General features: G+C 40.8%; 1 protein-coding gene across 2 annotated transcripts in view; it reads right to left on the reverse strand.

Moving 5' to 3' along the window:
* OSBPL11 (oxysterol binding protein like 11) overlaps positions 1-16,018 on the reverse strand; it is an 88,673-nt gene extending 72,655 nt beyond the window's left edge. For both annotated transcript variants that reach the window (XM_074214715.1, XM_074214714.1), the window contains exon 1: positions 15,501-16,018. In XM_074214715.1, coding sequence (XP_074070816.1) covers positions 15,501-15,643 — 143 coding nt within the window. In that variant the 5' untranslated portion in view covers positions 15,644-16,018. The remainder of the gene's footprint in view (positions 1-15,500) is intronic.
* Between the last annotated feature and the right edge of the window lie 698 nt (positions 16,019-16,716).

Genomic DNA, 16,716 nt, shown 5'->3' on the forward strand with positions numbered 1-16,716 from the left:
TTCCTTGAAAAGTGAAGTACTGAGAGTTACAGAATCAGTCTGAGTCATAAGTATGTTGTCAATCTGGGTCTTCCTGACTCTGAGGACAGCTCTCTATTCAGAATTACAAATTTCATAGGTCCTGAAAGAAGTTCTCGCTCCTCTAGTAGAAATCTCTCCTCTGCTTATAAAAACAAGCATTTGTGGTACACTTGGTAAGTTATATGTCTTTTAATAAAGATGTTCCTTCTTTTCTTTTTATAGTTTAGTTTTTTTTTTAGTTTTTTAGTTTAGTTTTAGTTTAGTTTGTTTGTTTTTTTTTTTGCAAGGCAATGGGTTTAAGTGGCTTGCCCAAGGCCACACGGCTAGGTAATTATTAAGTGTTTGAGGCCAAATCTGAACTCAGGTACTCCTGACTCCAGGGCCAGTACTCTTTCCACTGCATCACCTAGCTGCCCCTCCTTTTATTTTAGTCATTTACATTAAGAATTCTAAATAAATAGGACTGCCAACCCTTAAACTTTCACCAATTAATTATATAAATGTTTTACAAATAAAAGATTTATTTTACTGGTATTACAATACAATAAAGCTTCAATTAAATGGCACCCAGAAAATCAAGGCCTTTATGTATTATGTAACCTTTGGAAATTGTTAATTGAATGAAACACTAATGTACCATTGGTAAAGTTAAAGACAGAGTCAATCATTGTGTAGGGCAATTTAGAACTATGCCCTTTGTCCAAGTAATACCACTACTAGGTCTGTATTCCAAAAAGATAAAAAACAAAGAAGAAAAAGACTTATATGTACAAAAAATATTTACAGCAACTCTTTTAGTGGTGGCAAAGAATCAGAAACTGAGGAACTATCTATCAACTGGGGAATACTTGACCAAGTTGTATATAACTGCGTACTATTATGCTATAAGAAATGATGAGGGGCAGCTAGGTGGTGCAGTAGATAGAGCACTGGCCCTGGAGTCAGACGGCCTCAGACACTTAATAATTACCTAGCCGTGTTCCCTTGGGCAAGCCACTTAACCTCATTGCCTTGAAAAATCTTAAAAAAAAAAAAAGAAAGAAATGATGAGCAGGGAGCAGCAAGAATGCATAGAGCACCAACCTTGGAGTCAGGGGGAATCTGAGTTCAAATGTGATTTTAGACACTTGATATTTACTAGCTATGTGACCTTGAGCAAGTCACTTTAACCCCACTGCACCACCAAAAAAAAAAGAAAGAAAATAAATGAGCAGGATGCGCTCAGAAAAATCTGGAAAGATTTACACAAAGTGATGTAAAGTGAAATGTGCAGAACCATATTATTGTATGATGACCAACTATGAATGACTTAGCTAAGTCCAAGACACTTCTGAAGAATTTATGATGAAAAATGCTACCCATCTCCAGAGAAAGAATAGATTGAGTGTGAATGCAGATCAACATATTTTTAATTTTCTTTTTTTGTTTAAATATTTTTTTCTTTTACAATATGACTAACATAGAAATGTTTTATATGACGGCACATGTATAACCAAATTGCTTGCCTTCACAATGGAAGGGAGAGGGAGAGAACATAGAATTCAAAAAAATTTTTAAATAATGTTAAAAATTGTTTTTAACATGTCACTGGTGAATAAAAAAGAAAAAAAAGAAATTGAGGGCTATAAGAAAAAAGAAAGTTAAAGCCCATAATAGTAAAATCTCAGATTTAGAGTTAGAAAAGACCTCAGGGTACATCAAAGATCCTTGCCCAAAGTGAGATACCAAATTTTCTGACTCAAAATTTAGAGGTCAAAAGCCAAAGGTAAAAGCAGAACAAATTTCAAAAAATTTACACCTATATCAACAAATAAAAAGATTAGGGAAGGCTGAATTCATAACTGGACCAAAAGACAAAAAGGGTTTAAGATGAGAATACTAGGATAAATGGGGAAGAGAGAAGCAATGGTTAAAAAGAATTAAGACAATTGACAGGGGCAGCTAGGTGGTGCAGTGGATAGAGCACAGGCCCTGGAGTCAGGAGTACCTGAGTTCAAATTCGGCCTCAGGCACTTAATAATTACCTAGCTGCGTGAACTTGGACAAGTCACTCTTAACCCCATTGCCTTAAATAATTTTTTAAAAAAAAGAAAAATAAGACGAATGAGAGTAGAAAGAAACAAGGTTTTAAATCACTGTTACAGTTTGGATAATCCAATTTTGATAACTACTTAGGATTTTCTATTCTTCAGTGTACTTTATATTTACAACTAGAAACTCAAACTTTATTCTATAGTTAATATAATGTTCGTCTCACTAGGTTTAACCACCAATTTTCTTTTAAATAACAAAAATTTAATGTTTTGAATCACTTTTAAGATCTACAAATACCACAATTATTTTTTTTCCTAGAATTGGAACATTTCTTCTTTCTCAAGTACATAAGAATACTTCTCTTCTCCCTTCTCTAGTAGTCTTCCAAATCAATCCCAAATTATTTTGGAATGAAGTTAGCTATTTTAGAGCAATTACTCTTTAAAAATCACTAAGTGGGAAGTAGTCACAGACCCTTTCCAGTTCCATGGACTGTATCAACATAACGAAAGTACCCTTACATGTACAACACACAAAATTAAGTGTGTCACACTTAGCAACAATTTAAACTTCTATCAAAAGACTCACAATACTACATTATAAAAACTAGTGTGAGCTTCTAGTATGAATTGAGTATAAAGTGAATAAATCTGATGGGCAAAAAAAGTTCTGACCCTTCTCTAACTTTGGACAAAAGCAAAGCAAATTAGTTGGCTAAATAGTCTTGAAGTAATATTCTGGTAGAATAATAATAACCCAATTATTCATTTGGAGACTAATTGACTGAGAGTAAATATGGAATCGAAAGAAAGATTTAGGAGTTTAATCCAGAGAGCCCATGCAGGCAATTCTAAAATCAGCATAAGTTATTCTGGAAGTAAAGACACTATTCACACTAAGTCCCACAAAGTGTACAACAGATCTAAAAACAACAAAGATGGGTTAAAGATAGGCTTGGGAAATTCTAGCTAAGGTTATAAAGCTTAGGTGACCACTCCTTTGTGGAGGTAGGTGATTGACAAGAATGGAAACTTTACAAATACTTTCAGAATTTCTCAGATGTAGTGATTGGTTTTTGATGATTTCTTTTCCTCTCTGGCTCCTCCCCTTTTTTCCTTTAAACCATTCTTTGTCACATGAGTAGCTCTTTGGGAGGAAGATTAAGGATATTAGGAGAAATTTAGGTGATGTAAAAGTAAAAGAGTAGAAATGACAAGGAGAGGTAATTTTTCCTATTACTTTCTGAAAAGAGATATCAGTGTTAGTCTAAGGTTGGTTATATGTCTTTCATAAACATTTAAAATTACCCTATCTCATCATATTATTTCTGAATCTGTATCACAGATTGAGGTCATTTGGTCAAACTTCCTTATTTTACAGATGAAGAAACAATTACTGAAAGGTTATGTTGTTGCCAGTTAAAGCCATCAGGGGTTCTATAGAATAGGATTGATTTCACTTAAAAGACCAACTCTTAATTCAGAAGGATTTATTTATATATTATTGTGTTTAGCAGAAGTTAAAGGGGAGAGAGAGAAGAAGAGACTAGCAGCAGCTGCTGTCATCATAGAATAAGTAGCACAAAGAGTATAGGATCATGAGTTTATTCACTCCCCCAAGAATGGGCTGACTTCTTAAAGGGAGACTGCACCTCAAGTGAGGGGAAAGGGTGAACTTTTTTTTTTTGGTTTTTGCAAGGCACTGGGACTAAGTGACTTGACCAAGATCACATAGCTAGATAATTTTTTTTTGCAAGGCAATGGGGTTAAGTGGCTTGCCCAAGGCCACACAGCTAGGTCATTATTAAGTGTCTGAGGCCAAATTTGAACTCAGGCCCTCCTGACTCCAGGGCTAGTGCTCTATCCACCAACCCTTCAGTATCAATGTTATAGAAAGCACTGGAAATTTAAAAAAACTGCTCACAGATGTGACCACTACAGAGCACTATAGAACAAACCAAGAATGAGAATACATTGCAGACTGAAGAGAATGGGAATTCTCTTTGTGATATCTTTCTACAATTTCATATTTGATATTACCCTATATCATCAAGTGTCCTCATTTTTACTGAGTTACCAATTTTGAAGTCTTCTTAATCAGCAGATTGCTGTTGACTTTTATGCCAATGTTTACTGGAGTATGTGGAAAGGCCTCAAGAGTATCCTTCAGTAATAGAATGCATTGGTCTTCTCCTTCACTTTGGCTTCCTTTTAAAAATATTACCTCAAATTTGCCAAGGTAAAATGGGAGGGCACAGTACTTCAGGTCAAAAGATATCCACATTTAGGGACGGCTAGGTGGTACAATGGATAGAGCACTAGCCCTGGAGTCAGGAGGGCCTGAGTTCAAATTTGGCCTCAGACACTTAATAATGACCTAGCTGTGTGGCCTTGGGCAAGCCACTTAACCCTATTTGTCTTGCAAAAAACCTAAAAAAAAAAAAGATGTCCACATTTCTTCCCGTTGATCTCTTCAGATTCCCATCATGGGATATAACCCACTTGTTCATCTTTTGTGATATGGTAGTCCAGTTCCAGCACATCAGTTCCTATATTAACTGCGTGCCAAAAAGTTGCCCCTGTGTTCTCCAAGTTTTCTCCAGCTCCTCTGCAGAAAGAGATGAGTACAGACTCCCTCCCCCCACCCCATACCCCAATCCCTAGGTGGACAGCAGAAATGTAGTGGCCTGCCAAAGAGGAATCACAGTTGTTCCAGGAGGGAGGGTCATCCTCTTTCCCTTTACCTCTTTCCCTAGATTCTGTGAGCTGGGTGGCAGAAGCAGCAGCACCGACAAGAGACCTGACAGCTCCATCAGCTTTGTTTTGTAAGAAATCATGGGGGATGGGGGAAGAGACTTCAGAAAAACCTGCAAAGATCTGTATGAATTGATGCTGAGTGAAGTGAGCAGAACTAGGAGAACATTGTACTTATTTAACAGCAACATTGTATGATGATCAACTATGATGGAATTAACTCCTCACAGCACCTCAGGGACCAAGAACAATTCTAAATGACTTATGACAGAAAAGGTCATCCACATCCAGAGAAAAAAAACTGAATGCAGACCAAAACATATTATTTTCACTTTTTAAAACTTGAACTTTCTCATGGTTTTTTTTCCTCCTTTAATTTTGATTCCTCTTTTACAACATGACTAATATGAAAATATGTTAAAAATGATTGTACATGTATAACCTATATCAGATTACTTGCTGACATAGGGAGGAGGGAAGGAAGGAAGAGAGGGAGAAAAAAATGTGGAGTTCAAAATCTTACAAAAAGATGATGAAAATTCTTTTTTTTTGAGGAAACTGGAAAAAAATACCCAAAACACTAAAAAAGACAGTGGTTTAAAAAAACAGTTATTGTGGAAGAGAGGACAGCTGTGACCTACCCAAGTCACCAAAAATGTTGCCAGAGCAATTGGGGTGGGGAAATACAGCTGTGGCTCATTTGAGTGAAGAACTCAACAATCTCTGACTCTGGTAGGTAAGAAAAGCTTAGACTTTTAATCACAGATTGCACAAAAGTTTACAAGCTACTACAAAGTTTAAAAGATAGCTTCTTTGAAGAAGCAGATAGATTCTTTTGAAGAAGCATTACACATTAACAACACTGAGATCAACTATGATGGATGCAGCCTTTCAGCAGTTCAGAGATCAAGGACAACACTGACAGACCTGCTATGGACAATGTTATTCACAACCTGAGGAAAAAACCTATGGCAAAAAGATGTTCACTTTTTTAAAACTTCTTTTATCTTTTTCCTTTTTCTCTCATGGTGTTTTTCTTTCCCCTTTGTTCTAATTCCTCTTTCACAATATGATAAATATGTAAATTTTTTAAACAGGAACAGATAGGTATAACTTTTATCAGACTGTTTACCACCATGGGGGGAGGGGGACAGAAGGTGGTAGAAAAATTTGGGACTCATAAATTTGCAAATGAATCAATGTTGAAAAACTATTAATGCATATATTTGGAAAAATAAAATTTCAATAAAAAAAGAGGGGAGGTCATGGCAATTTCTCTCTTTTCTAAGTAAAAAAATGAGTTAAGGTAAGGCCTTCAACTTTGAGAATGGGGCAGGTGGTGATGTAAGTCTTAAGAAAAGCTAAAAAATTTTGTAATAATCTCTGTGAGGAGTAGGACAGAAAATCATATTTTTCCTGCTCAAAAACCTTTGATGATTCTTTACTGACTATAAAATAAAATTAAGGCATTTTAATGTGTTATTCAATACTCTTAGAAAATCTGGATTCAACTTTCTTCCAACCCACTATACTGTCTTATACAAACCACAAACTCCAGTATGCGCACACAACACACACACACACACACACACACACACACACACACACAAAACTTGGCTCTTGACATTCCCTGGTCAAGAACAGTTTCTCAGTTTTTTTGCTACTTATCTAAATCTTAACTAACTAATCATCCTTCAAAGTTGAGCTCAAGTATCACTACCTCCTAAGATTTCCCTGATCACAAACCCAAGGTGATCTTTCCTTCCTCTGAACTCCCATAATAGTTCTTATTATTCTTTCTATTGTTAAATCTTTCTAGTTAAGCACACAAATCTCCTTGTGTAGATTGTAAATGCCTTTCACATGAGGACAAGAAAATTTGGTCTTAGGATCATAAGATCATAAACTTGGAGCTGGAAAGGACCCCAGGAGTCATCTAGTACAACCTCCTCAATTTACAGATAAAACTTGAGGTCCATACTGCAAAGTAAGAGGGAGAGTATTATTTTGATTTCAAATCCAATGTTCCTTTCACTATGATTGGTGACTTTGAACAACCCTTCCTTACTTAAATCCAATTAACTTAAATACTATGACATCACATCCCTTATGTAATGGTTCTCTTCAAGAAAGAGAGGCAAACAACATCCTATGTGAGTAGTAGGAACTGCCCAACTGCTGGCCAGTTGGGCAATGTTCCTTTTTCTCTTTCTCACTTTTTTTTTTCTCTCTCTCCCTTCCTTCCCTTAACTGTGGATATTCTTCTCAAAGGAATGAAAATTTACGTTACTAAAACATGACAAGATATCTTAGGGTTTACAAACCTCAAATCACTATGGCTCTCACTGACTGGTCAACAATAGGTCCTAGGCCAAACCCCACTTGGTCACTCTTTAGGCCTGATTAGCTCAGAGTAAATGTAAACAGAAATTGTTTCTGTTTTGTCCAGGAATCCTGAGAGTCCTCCCCTCTCCCAGATTGATATTTTTTTTTTGACTAAGTAAAGAGGTCATTCATTGCTTTTTGTTTTTTAAACCTAACCATCGAATGGATGTCAAACTGAGACCTGTTAAGCTTAAAAAGTCTAAAATATCCCTCTATATCCAGGACCATCTCTCATCTTCCTGATCCCCTAGACCCAGATGGCTATAGAGAAGAAAGTGAGACAGGTGAAAAAACCATGAGAAAAAGAAAAAATATAAAACAAATTTTAAAAAGTGAAAATACTATGCGCTTTGGTCTGCATTCAGACTATATCGTTTTTCTGAAGTATGTGGATGGCATTTTACATCTGCTGAGGAGTTAAGTTCATCATAGTTGAACATCACAAAATGTTGCTGTTAATGCACCATTCTGTTTCTTAGTACCAAATAGCTTTAATAATTATTGCTTTATAACAGAGGTGGGGGACACCGCAGCCTGCAAGCCATGGAAATCATCTGATCTGGCGCTGCCACAGCAAAACAGGTAGAATTTGAAATTCAATAAATCTAGGAGCTTTTTAGGAATAAATTAATTAAATGTTTGGCCAAATATAGCAGGCTAATTTTTAAATTAATAATTTCATATGGTTGGGAATGATGTTGTAAATATGCACAAATGGCCCTTGGCAGAAAAAAGGTTTCCCAATTCTGCTTACTAATATAATTTTAGGGGTGGCTAGGTGGCGCAGTGGATAGAGCACTGGCCCTGGAGTCAGGAGTACCTGAGTTCAAATCTGGACCGTGGTGTGTGGCCTTGGGCAAGCCACTTAACACCATTTGCCTTGCAAAAACCTAAAATATATATATATATATATTTATTTTAGGTAAGGTATAGCTAGAACATCTTCCTTTGCTCACATTACTAAAATAGTCTCCTTATAAGAGTAAACATAATCCCCTTTCCCCTATAAAAATAGAAAAACCTAATGAAAAATAAAGTGAGAGAAAAAGAAAAAAATTGCACTTTAGTTTGTGTTCGGATTCTATCAACTCTGTCTCTGGGATGGATTGCATTCTTTATCATAAGTCCATCAGAGAAGTAGCTGCCATATGTTTTTTTTCCATAGTTGTTATTGTTAATTGTATTTCCCTTCATCTATTCCTCCCCACTCCCATTTATTCTACTCTCTCTCCTTTCACTTTGGCTCTCCTTAAAAGTGTGTCATGGGGCAGACAAGTGACACAGAGGACAAAGCACTGGCCCTAAGGCCAGGAGGACCCAAGGCCAAATCCTGCCCTAGACACCCAACCCAACCACCTTGCAAAAAAAACAAAAGAAGTGTATTGTATCTGACTATCTTCTCCCACCATTTTAGCTCTCCTCTATCATCTATACCCCCCCATCCCCTTTCTCCCATCTCCTTCCTCTCCCTTTCCCTCTAAAGTTAGATAGATTTCTATAACCTATTAAGTGTTCTTAATTTGTGAGTCATTTTCAATGAGAATGACAGCTCACTCATTCCTCCTCACCTTTATCCCTTCCACTCCACTGCAAAAGGTTTTTCTTGACTCTTACATAAAATCTTAGCCCATTCTACTTCTCCTTTTCCTTTCTCCTAGTACATTCCTTTTTCATCCATTGACTACATCTTTATATTATAGTTTCATATTCAGCTCTCTCCATTGGGATGGTTCATATAAGTTATCAGCTTCATCTTCCCATGCAGGAATACAAGCAATTTAACATTAAATCCCTTATAATTTGCCCTTCCCATCCATCCTCTCTATGCTTTGCCTGAATCCTGTACTTGGAGATCAAACTTTCTGTTTAATTCTTATCATTTCAACAGGAAAGTTTGAAAGTCCCCTGCTTCAATGAATGTCCATCTTTTCTCCTGAAAGAAAATGTTTGCTTTTGCGGAGTAGTTGATTCCTGGTCATAATCCAAGATCTTTTACCTTCCAGAATGTCATATTCCAAGCGCTAAGAGCCCTCAATGTAGATGCTGCTAAATCCTGTATAAACCTGATTGGAGCTCCACAATATTTGAATTGTTTTTTTCTGACTGCTTGTAATATTTTCTCTTTGATTTGGGAGTTCTGGAATTTGGCTATAATATTCCTGGGTGTTATTTTGGGTGGATCTCCTTCAGGAGGAGATCAGTGGATTTTCTCAACTTCTATTTTACCCTCTGCTTTTAGGATATTAGGACAATTTTCCTGTAGAAATTCTTAAAAAATGAAGTCAAGGCTCTTTTCCTGGTCATGATTTTCAGGTAGCCCAATAATTTTTAAATTGTCTTTTCTGGACCTGTTTTCCAGCTCAGCTGTTTTTCTAATAAGATATTTCATGTTTTCTTCTAGTTTTTCCATTCTTTTGGTTTTGTTTTCTTGTTTCTTAATTCCTCACAAAGTCATCAGGTTCTCTTGGCTCCATTCTATATTTGAAGGAGTTTTCTTCAGAGAGCTTTTTTATCTCATTTTCCATCTGATCAATTCTACTTTTAAGGCATTCTCCTCATTAAATTTTTGGACTACCTTTTCCATTTGTCCTAAACTGGTTTTTAACATGCTATTTTCCTCAGTATTTTTTGGTATCTCCTTGATCAAGCTGCTGACTTGGTTATCATGATTTGCCTGCATCACTCTCATTTCTGCCCCCAAATTTTCCTATACCTCCCTTGATTTTCAAAATCTTTTTTGAGCTCTTCCATAGCCTGAGTTCAATTCCTATTTTTCTTGGAGGCTATGGATACAGAAGCTTGGACTTTGTCATCTTCTGAGTATGTGCTTTGATCTTCTATGGGACTAAAGTAATTATTTATGGTCAGGTTCTTTTTTTTCTGTTTACTCATTTCCCTGGTTTTGAGGTGCTTTTCCCAGGTTTTTCAGTGTTATTAGGACACCCCCACAAGGATCTCAGTTCCTTCAATGTATTATGAGAGGCTCTGACTGCTCTCCTAGTCTGTGCTCTGGTCTGTGGATGACCACAAACACTCCCCTCTGCCCTGGAGCTGTGAGGAAGGTCACTACTTTTAAGCAATGGGGGCCCCAAGAATGCAACCACAGTCTAAATGTGGACAAGAGTCCTGTCAGAGGGATGGTGGAGAGACCTCGCCAGTCTATCCCCACCCCCCTTTCCTTCGGTGAGTTGAGCACTCTGGAAGTAGGTGCTGGGAAGCTCCTGGCTGGGTGGTTGGGTAGGTCCGTTTCCCAGGACCAGGACTGCACTGGCCTGGGCTCTGTGCTCACTCTGGCAGAGGTTTCCCTGTTGATCTTCCAAGTCGTGCTTGGTGATCCTGGGGTTGAAAGGCCTAGATACCCCTTCTGCTGCCATAAGCCCAGGTGCCAAAGATCCAGAAGCTCTGCAGGCTGTTCCTGGAAGGCTGTTCCTGGCTGTGCTGCCGCCTCCTCTGACCCCGTGGATCAGAGCCTTTGCATGGATCTTCCAAGTTACCTTGGGCTCGAGAATTACTTCACTGACTACATCCTAGCTTATTTTTCTACAACTCTATAATTTTATGCCTATTTAGGATTGGCATAAAATTTTGTTGGAGACTACTTATCTTAATTTTTTTTTCTTTCCTTTACTGCTTTTAGAATCCAAAACTTTTCCAGTATTTGATACAACTGGTCTTTTAATGCCTTTCAGGTAACTTCTGAATACCATTAATTCATTCTACATTTATTTTACAAGCATTTATTAAGTGCTTACCTGCGAAAAATGCTGGAATTGTCAAATTAAAAAGATGCTAAAGTCTCTTATTTGAATGGAAGCAATAACATGTACATTGGGAAGTAAATATAAAATAGATTCACTCCAATTGGGGCTAAGTCAATATTAGTCAAGTAATGCCCTTTTCTAAGAGAGAACAAGACTATTTCTAGAGACCATAAAATCCTTTACCATTCTATTTCAATGCCTTTGTGGCATGGAGATGACCATGGGTTCTCAGGACTATACCAACAGAACCCAAAACCTGACAGAACTACAAAGCTCAAAGAGCTTCTCAGGATGGGCCTGGAGACACAGGATTCTGTTTTTTCTCTGAGGTCCCACTGAGCTAAATCCAGAGGTTAAGTCATCATCAGGAAGGAGATTGACCACAATGTAATGGATTAAATTTAGCTTCAGCAATTCCTGAAGAATACAGGTGTTGCAATATGCAGCAACAGAAAGTGCCCACAACCAAGGAAATTTTAGATATTCTAAAGCAGTAATGACACATGGTAACAATATCTTTATCTACTGGAAGAAAATCTAGCAGTAAAAAGTACATTTTGGTAAAATATTCAGTACGAATCTATACTTATAACAATCTAATTCAGTAAATCCAAGTCCCTTTATTTTAGTTTTTCAAAGACTTTATTATTGATATGAACTAACCTTAAAACATATCAATAAAGGTGTCCCAAAACTTCATTTATCTTTCTGAAATGTACTTTTTGTTGCATTTTAAATTCCAAACTGTTTCCCTCCCCTCCCAGCATCACACTGGAGGTCACCATAGGACATTTTATATCTATCTTCCTTGATAGGTCTTTTGCAGTTTTCTAATATTCATAATAGATTAGATGTTCACAATTATTCTTTGAAAATATTGCTAGGTTCTAAAATCTCATTTATATAGGAGAATTAGTTCTACAAAACTTAAGTTTATATCTCCATATACTAATTTTTTTGTTATTTTGATTATTTTTAATTGAAAGCTTTATAAAATGTATTACATAGTAGCCTGTTTTATAAAACAGAGAGCACAAGACTTAATTTTTTCTTTCAAATATTTACCAACAGAGAACTGAGAGGTAGCACAGAATATGGGAAAGGTAAGAAAGGAAAGAAATTGCTCCTAGTCTATGTCACATACATTTAATTTCTTTAAGCACCAATTTCTTCAACCTTAAGGTAGTATCCACTTTATCTGATTGTAAAGTTCAAATGAGATGATATGTACAAAGCATTTTGTAAACTTTGAAGCACTATATAAATGACAATTGTTACTATTATCCTACTCAGCTCTCTCTGAATATTTTCAAAAACATCTTTCAAAACCCTTTTGCCCAAAGGTGAATTCCTCCCAAGGTCTCCATTTTGGGAAAAGGTCAGACCAGCTCTGCTTTCTGAAGTCAGAACTTGGACCTCAGTATTGATTGATACTTTACTCTTTCCCCAGATTTTCTTCCCACTCCACCCCTTTCCAGCAACCTTTTTGAATACTGTCTTCCTCCATTAGAAAGTAAGCTCTTTAAGGGCAGGGATTGTCTTTTTCCTTGGATGTGTATCCCTTTGTAAGCTTGGCATATACTATAATTGCTTAATAAAAGCATATTGCTTGTTGCCTAGAGATGTTCAGTGATGCTAACTGGGAATAATAGTAAAAAACATTAGACTAAGATTAAAGGGTCTACATCCCCCCCCCCCCAATTCTTTTGTTTTTTCTTTCGTAGAAAGTTGAAAATTTATATGGCTCCTAAATGAAAAGCAAATCTCTCAAGCCCTGAATTATTATGCTGTGCAGTAACACGAGTCTGTCTACTTTTAGTTTTTCCTAAGTTTTCAGATGCTAGTTCTCCTTTGCTTTTTTCCTAACAACCTTCCAATCCTTCTCTTAGAATCTGTTCATTCCAGTTATGCATCTCCGACTGTCATGGTATTCCAACCTGGAAGTACTGTAGGCATCTCAAACTCAACACCTCCCAAACTGAACTCTGAAAGCACTCCAGGCACACTCATTCTGGATCTGACTTCTCTTGTCCCTTAGTACAGTGCTTAGCACATAACAGGTACTTAATAAGCATTCACTGACTACTGATCAACTTGTCCCCCAGATCCAGTCCATCCCTGAACTTTCTCATTTGCATTGAGGACATCACCAGTCTTTCAGTCACTCAATTTCATATTTGATTCCTCATTCTTCCTCTTCTCATATATTTCATCAACTGCCAAATTTGATCATTTCTACCTTCACACCAACTCTTCAACTTATTCCTTTCTAATTACCATTCTAATTCAGGCTCTTATCACTTCTGGAGAATCACCATAGCCTCCTAATTTGTCTTCTTGCCTAAATCTCTCCCATTTTCAATTGATATTCACAGTTACTAAAATTAGTTTCCTAAAGCATAGGTCTGATCGAACTATTCCCTGATTCAATAAACTGCATTGGCTTTTTATATTATTTCTGGGATCAAATACAACCTCTGTTTGGCCTTTGATGCCCCTCTCATTCTGGGATCCAGACAGACTGGCCTTCTGATCCCGAGACACATTTCTCTATTCTTGATCCCTTTGCCCTTTCCTGAAAATGCTTCCATTTCTCAGAATTTAAATTTCTTTTAAGGTTCAGTATTATAAGTGCCACATGAGGCTTTTTCTGATCTTCCCAAGTGCTAGTGACCGTACCAGACTCCCATCTCTCCATTCACTTTGGGTATGTTTTGCATTCGAGGACTGAATTATCAGCCCACTAGATCTTAGAATCTTCTTTCTTCAAAATTCTTTTCATGGAACTGTCTATGTAAAGCCTTTACTGAACCTCCCAAACTGGTACTACCCTCCCCCAATAAGGTTGCATTTACTGTGTTTGTGTATGTATGTATAAAAACACAGGTGTTGTAGACATCTCTACAACACTTATTAGACCTTCATCTCTTTTTCTAAAAAGAAATTGGGTTCCTTCTCCTAGAGAAGGAAATGGAGATGTTCAGAATGTCAATGTAGTAACTTGACCCTTGGCAGGAACTTGGTAAATACCTGCTTCCAAGCATAAGACAAACCCCACTATGAACAAAACAATGAATCTCTGCCTTAGCCTGAAAGAATTAAGTCTTTGAGCTACAGGCACTTATCAAATTGTCATCTCTTCCTCTCAGAGCTAATACCTCCCCACTTCTAGGTATCCCTAATTACCTCATCTCTAGCCTTTAAAAGCTCAGTTGAATTGCTATCTCCTTTTGGGAAACCAGTGTAGAGCTAGGGAGAATAACAGCCCAGAAATGCTTTTACATGAGTTGAAAAAATAGATAAAACAGGAGAAACAAGAGAAAATGTAAGTTTCTTGAGAGCAGGCTGTTTCATTTTTGAGAAACCCACCCCTAGGCACAAGTCTGTTACATAGCAGGTCTTAATTAAATGCCTTTTGATTCATAGATAATATTTTAAAAGGGAAAACTACAGCATGAAAGCTTGATTATACATTAAATAAATCCTATAAAGTTGTAGGTGGTAGACTTATTTGAATCCTACCTCAGATACATTCTACATTTGTGAAAGTGGACAAGTAACTTTACCTTACCTTTCTGGAACCTGGTTGCCTCATCTGTAAAATAACAGGGTTGGACTTAATGACTTCCAAGGTTTCTGGTAACTCTAAGCCTATGAGCCTATGACTGATTAAACTGTGATTTTAGTGCAGTGACTTGTGACATTATTTTCAGGACTCAGAGACCTTATGTGCTTACTTCCTGGTTTGGGTTTGTATTTTAGAGAATTGATGTTGCCAGAAGATTGATCTACAGTTAAGTGGGATGATAATATATCTGATTTCATAAAGAACTCCTAAACGATTTTTTTTCCAGGCTACAGTGAAACATCAGTTTGATTTTTTTTTTTTGGCCTTACCTACAATGGGCATTAAATATTTTCATTGGAAAGATAAACCTACAGTAACATCTCACATTTATATATGGCAAAGCATTTTATATGTGTTATATTGTTTTATACTCACAACCCTGAGAAGTAGATACTATTATCATCATTTGGAAACTGAGGCTGGGAAAGGTTAAATGACTTGAGACAGGATTTCAACACAGGTCCAGCATCAACTCTAACAAAACCTCCGTAGTTTATCAATAACAAAGTTGAGCTGTTAACCTGTATAGACCCGCACTCCCGGTCTCCAGTGGAATCACACGAGGTTCCCGGAGGCAGCTGGGGTCTTCCCTACTGGCCCTCGGGTGCAAACGCGCCCACGCGGACGGCCCCTACCTCCAAGTCTGAATTCCCTTTGGTAGCCCATCCGAGGTCAGGCGCCCGGCACAGCCGGCCCTGCGGCTCGGGGCTCCCGGGCGCGCCGGCTCGGGGCTCGGGCTCCCGGGCTGGGACGCGGCGGCGGCGGCCGCGGCGCGGATCAAGGACAACTTTTCGCGGCTCCTCCACAAAGGGAGGCTCGGCCGGCCCCGGCCCCGCCGCTCCCGGGCCGGAGGCGGCTGCCGCGCGGGGGTCCCCGGCCCGCGCCCCCGGCCCGCCCCCGCCCCGGAGCAGGGCGTACCTGTACTGCCAGCCCTTGGCGCCGCCGCTCCTGCCGCCGCCGCCGCCGTTCCTGTGGGGCAGGGCGGCCGCCGGGCCCGGGCTCTCCGGCTTGCCGTCGCTCTCCGGCACTCGCATGGCGGGGCCCGGCTCCCCAGCCTGCATGGTGCCCGCAGCCCCGCCGCTCCGGCCGGCAGCACGGGCCAGGGCGCCGCGGGGAGGTGTTGGGGCCGGGGCGGGGCCTCTGCTCTCCGGGGTGGGGTGGGGGAGGGGAGGGGAGGCCGGGGCTGGGCTTTTATTTTTTCTTCAGTTTTTTCCCCCTAAAGGGCTGCGCCCCCCGCGCCCTGCGGCGGGAGGAGTGGGCGGCCGAGGCGGAGACCCCCGAGGAAGCGTCATTTATGTAGAAGGCGGCGGCGTTCGGGCCGGCCGGGCGGGCGGGAGGAAAACTTCCCGGGCCGGAGACGGGCCGGGCGCGCCGCCCCCGCCGCCCCGCGGGGCTGCCCACATACTTCCCCGGCGCCGGGGCGGCCGGGCTGGGGCCGGGGCTAGGCTTAGGGCTGGGGCCGGGGCCGGGGCCGGGCTGGAGGGCCGGGGCTAGGCTTAGGGCTGGGGCCGGGGCCGGGACTGGGGCCGGGGCCGGGACTGGGACTGGGGCCGGGGCCGGGCTGGGTTGGGGCCGAGCCGGGGCCGCGGACTCGCCGGGAAGGGAACCCCGGAAGCGCGGCGGGGGCTGGGCCGGGCGGGCGGGGTCGGCCCGCGGACTCGCGCCGGGCTGAGGGCGGGCCGGGCCGGGCGGGCGGGGCGGGGCCTCGCCGGCAGGTGTGGGCTGAGCTCCTCCAGGCGGAGGGGCGGGGCGGGGGGAGGGAGGAGACGCCCCCCGACTTCTCCCTCCCTCCCTCCCTCCCTCCCCCGGTCGGGGCAGGGGCGTCCGCCCGCCCCCGCCGAGCAGTCCCGACTCCGGCGGGCGCAGCCGCCTCGCCTCGGCTCCACCCCCGCCCGCCCGCTTCGCCTCACCCCAGGCCCAACCGTCTCCTCCACCCCGGCCTCGGCCAGGGCTTTCCCTTCCGGGTTAGCGTGCGCTCGCTTCCTCCCGAACGTGAAGCGCTTGGTGCCATCTTGGAAGAAGGCAGGAGGGGCGGAGAGTGGTTGGTGGGGCTGGGACGCGGAGGAAGGGCTGGGCGCCCGGGCCGGCCACACTGTGGGACCTTAGGCAAACCGCTCAATTCCTGAACCTCAGC

This window comes from Macrotis lagotis, chromosome 1, assembly GCF_037893015.1.
Source record: "Macrotis lagotis isolate mMagLag1 chromosome 1, bilby.v1.9.chrom.fasta, whole genome shotgun sequence".
In the NCBI taxonomy this organism is placed as follows: Eukaryota; Metazoa; Chordata; class Mammalia; order Peramelemorphia; family Peramelidae; genus Macrotis; species Macrotis lagotis.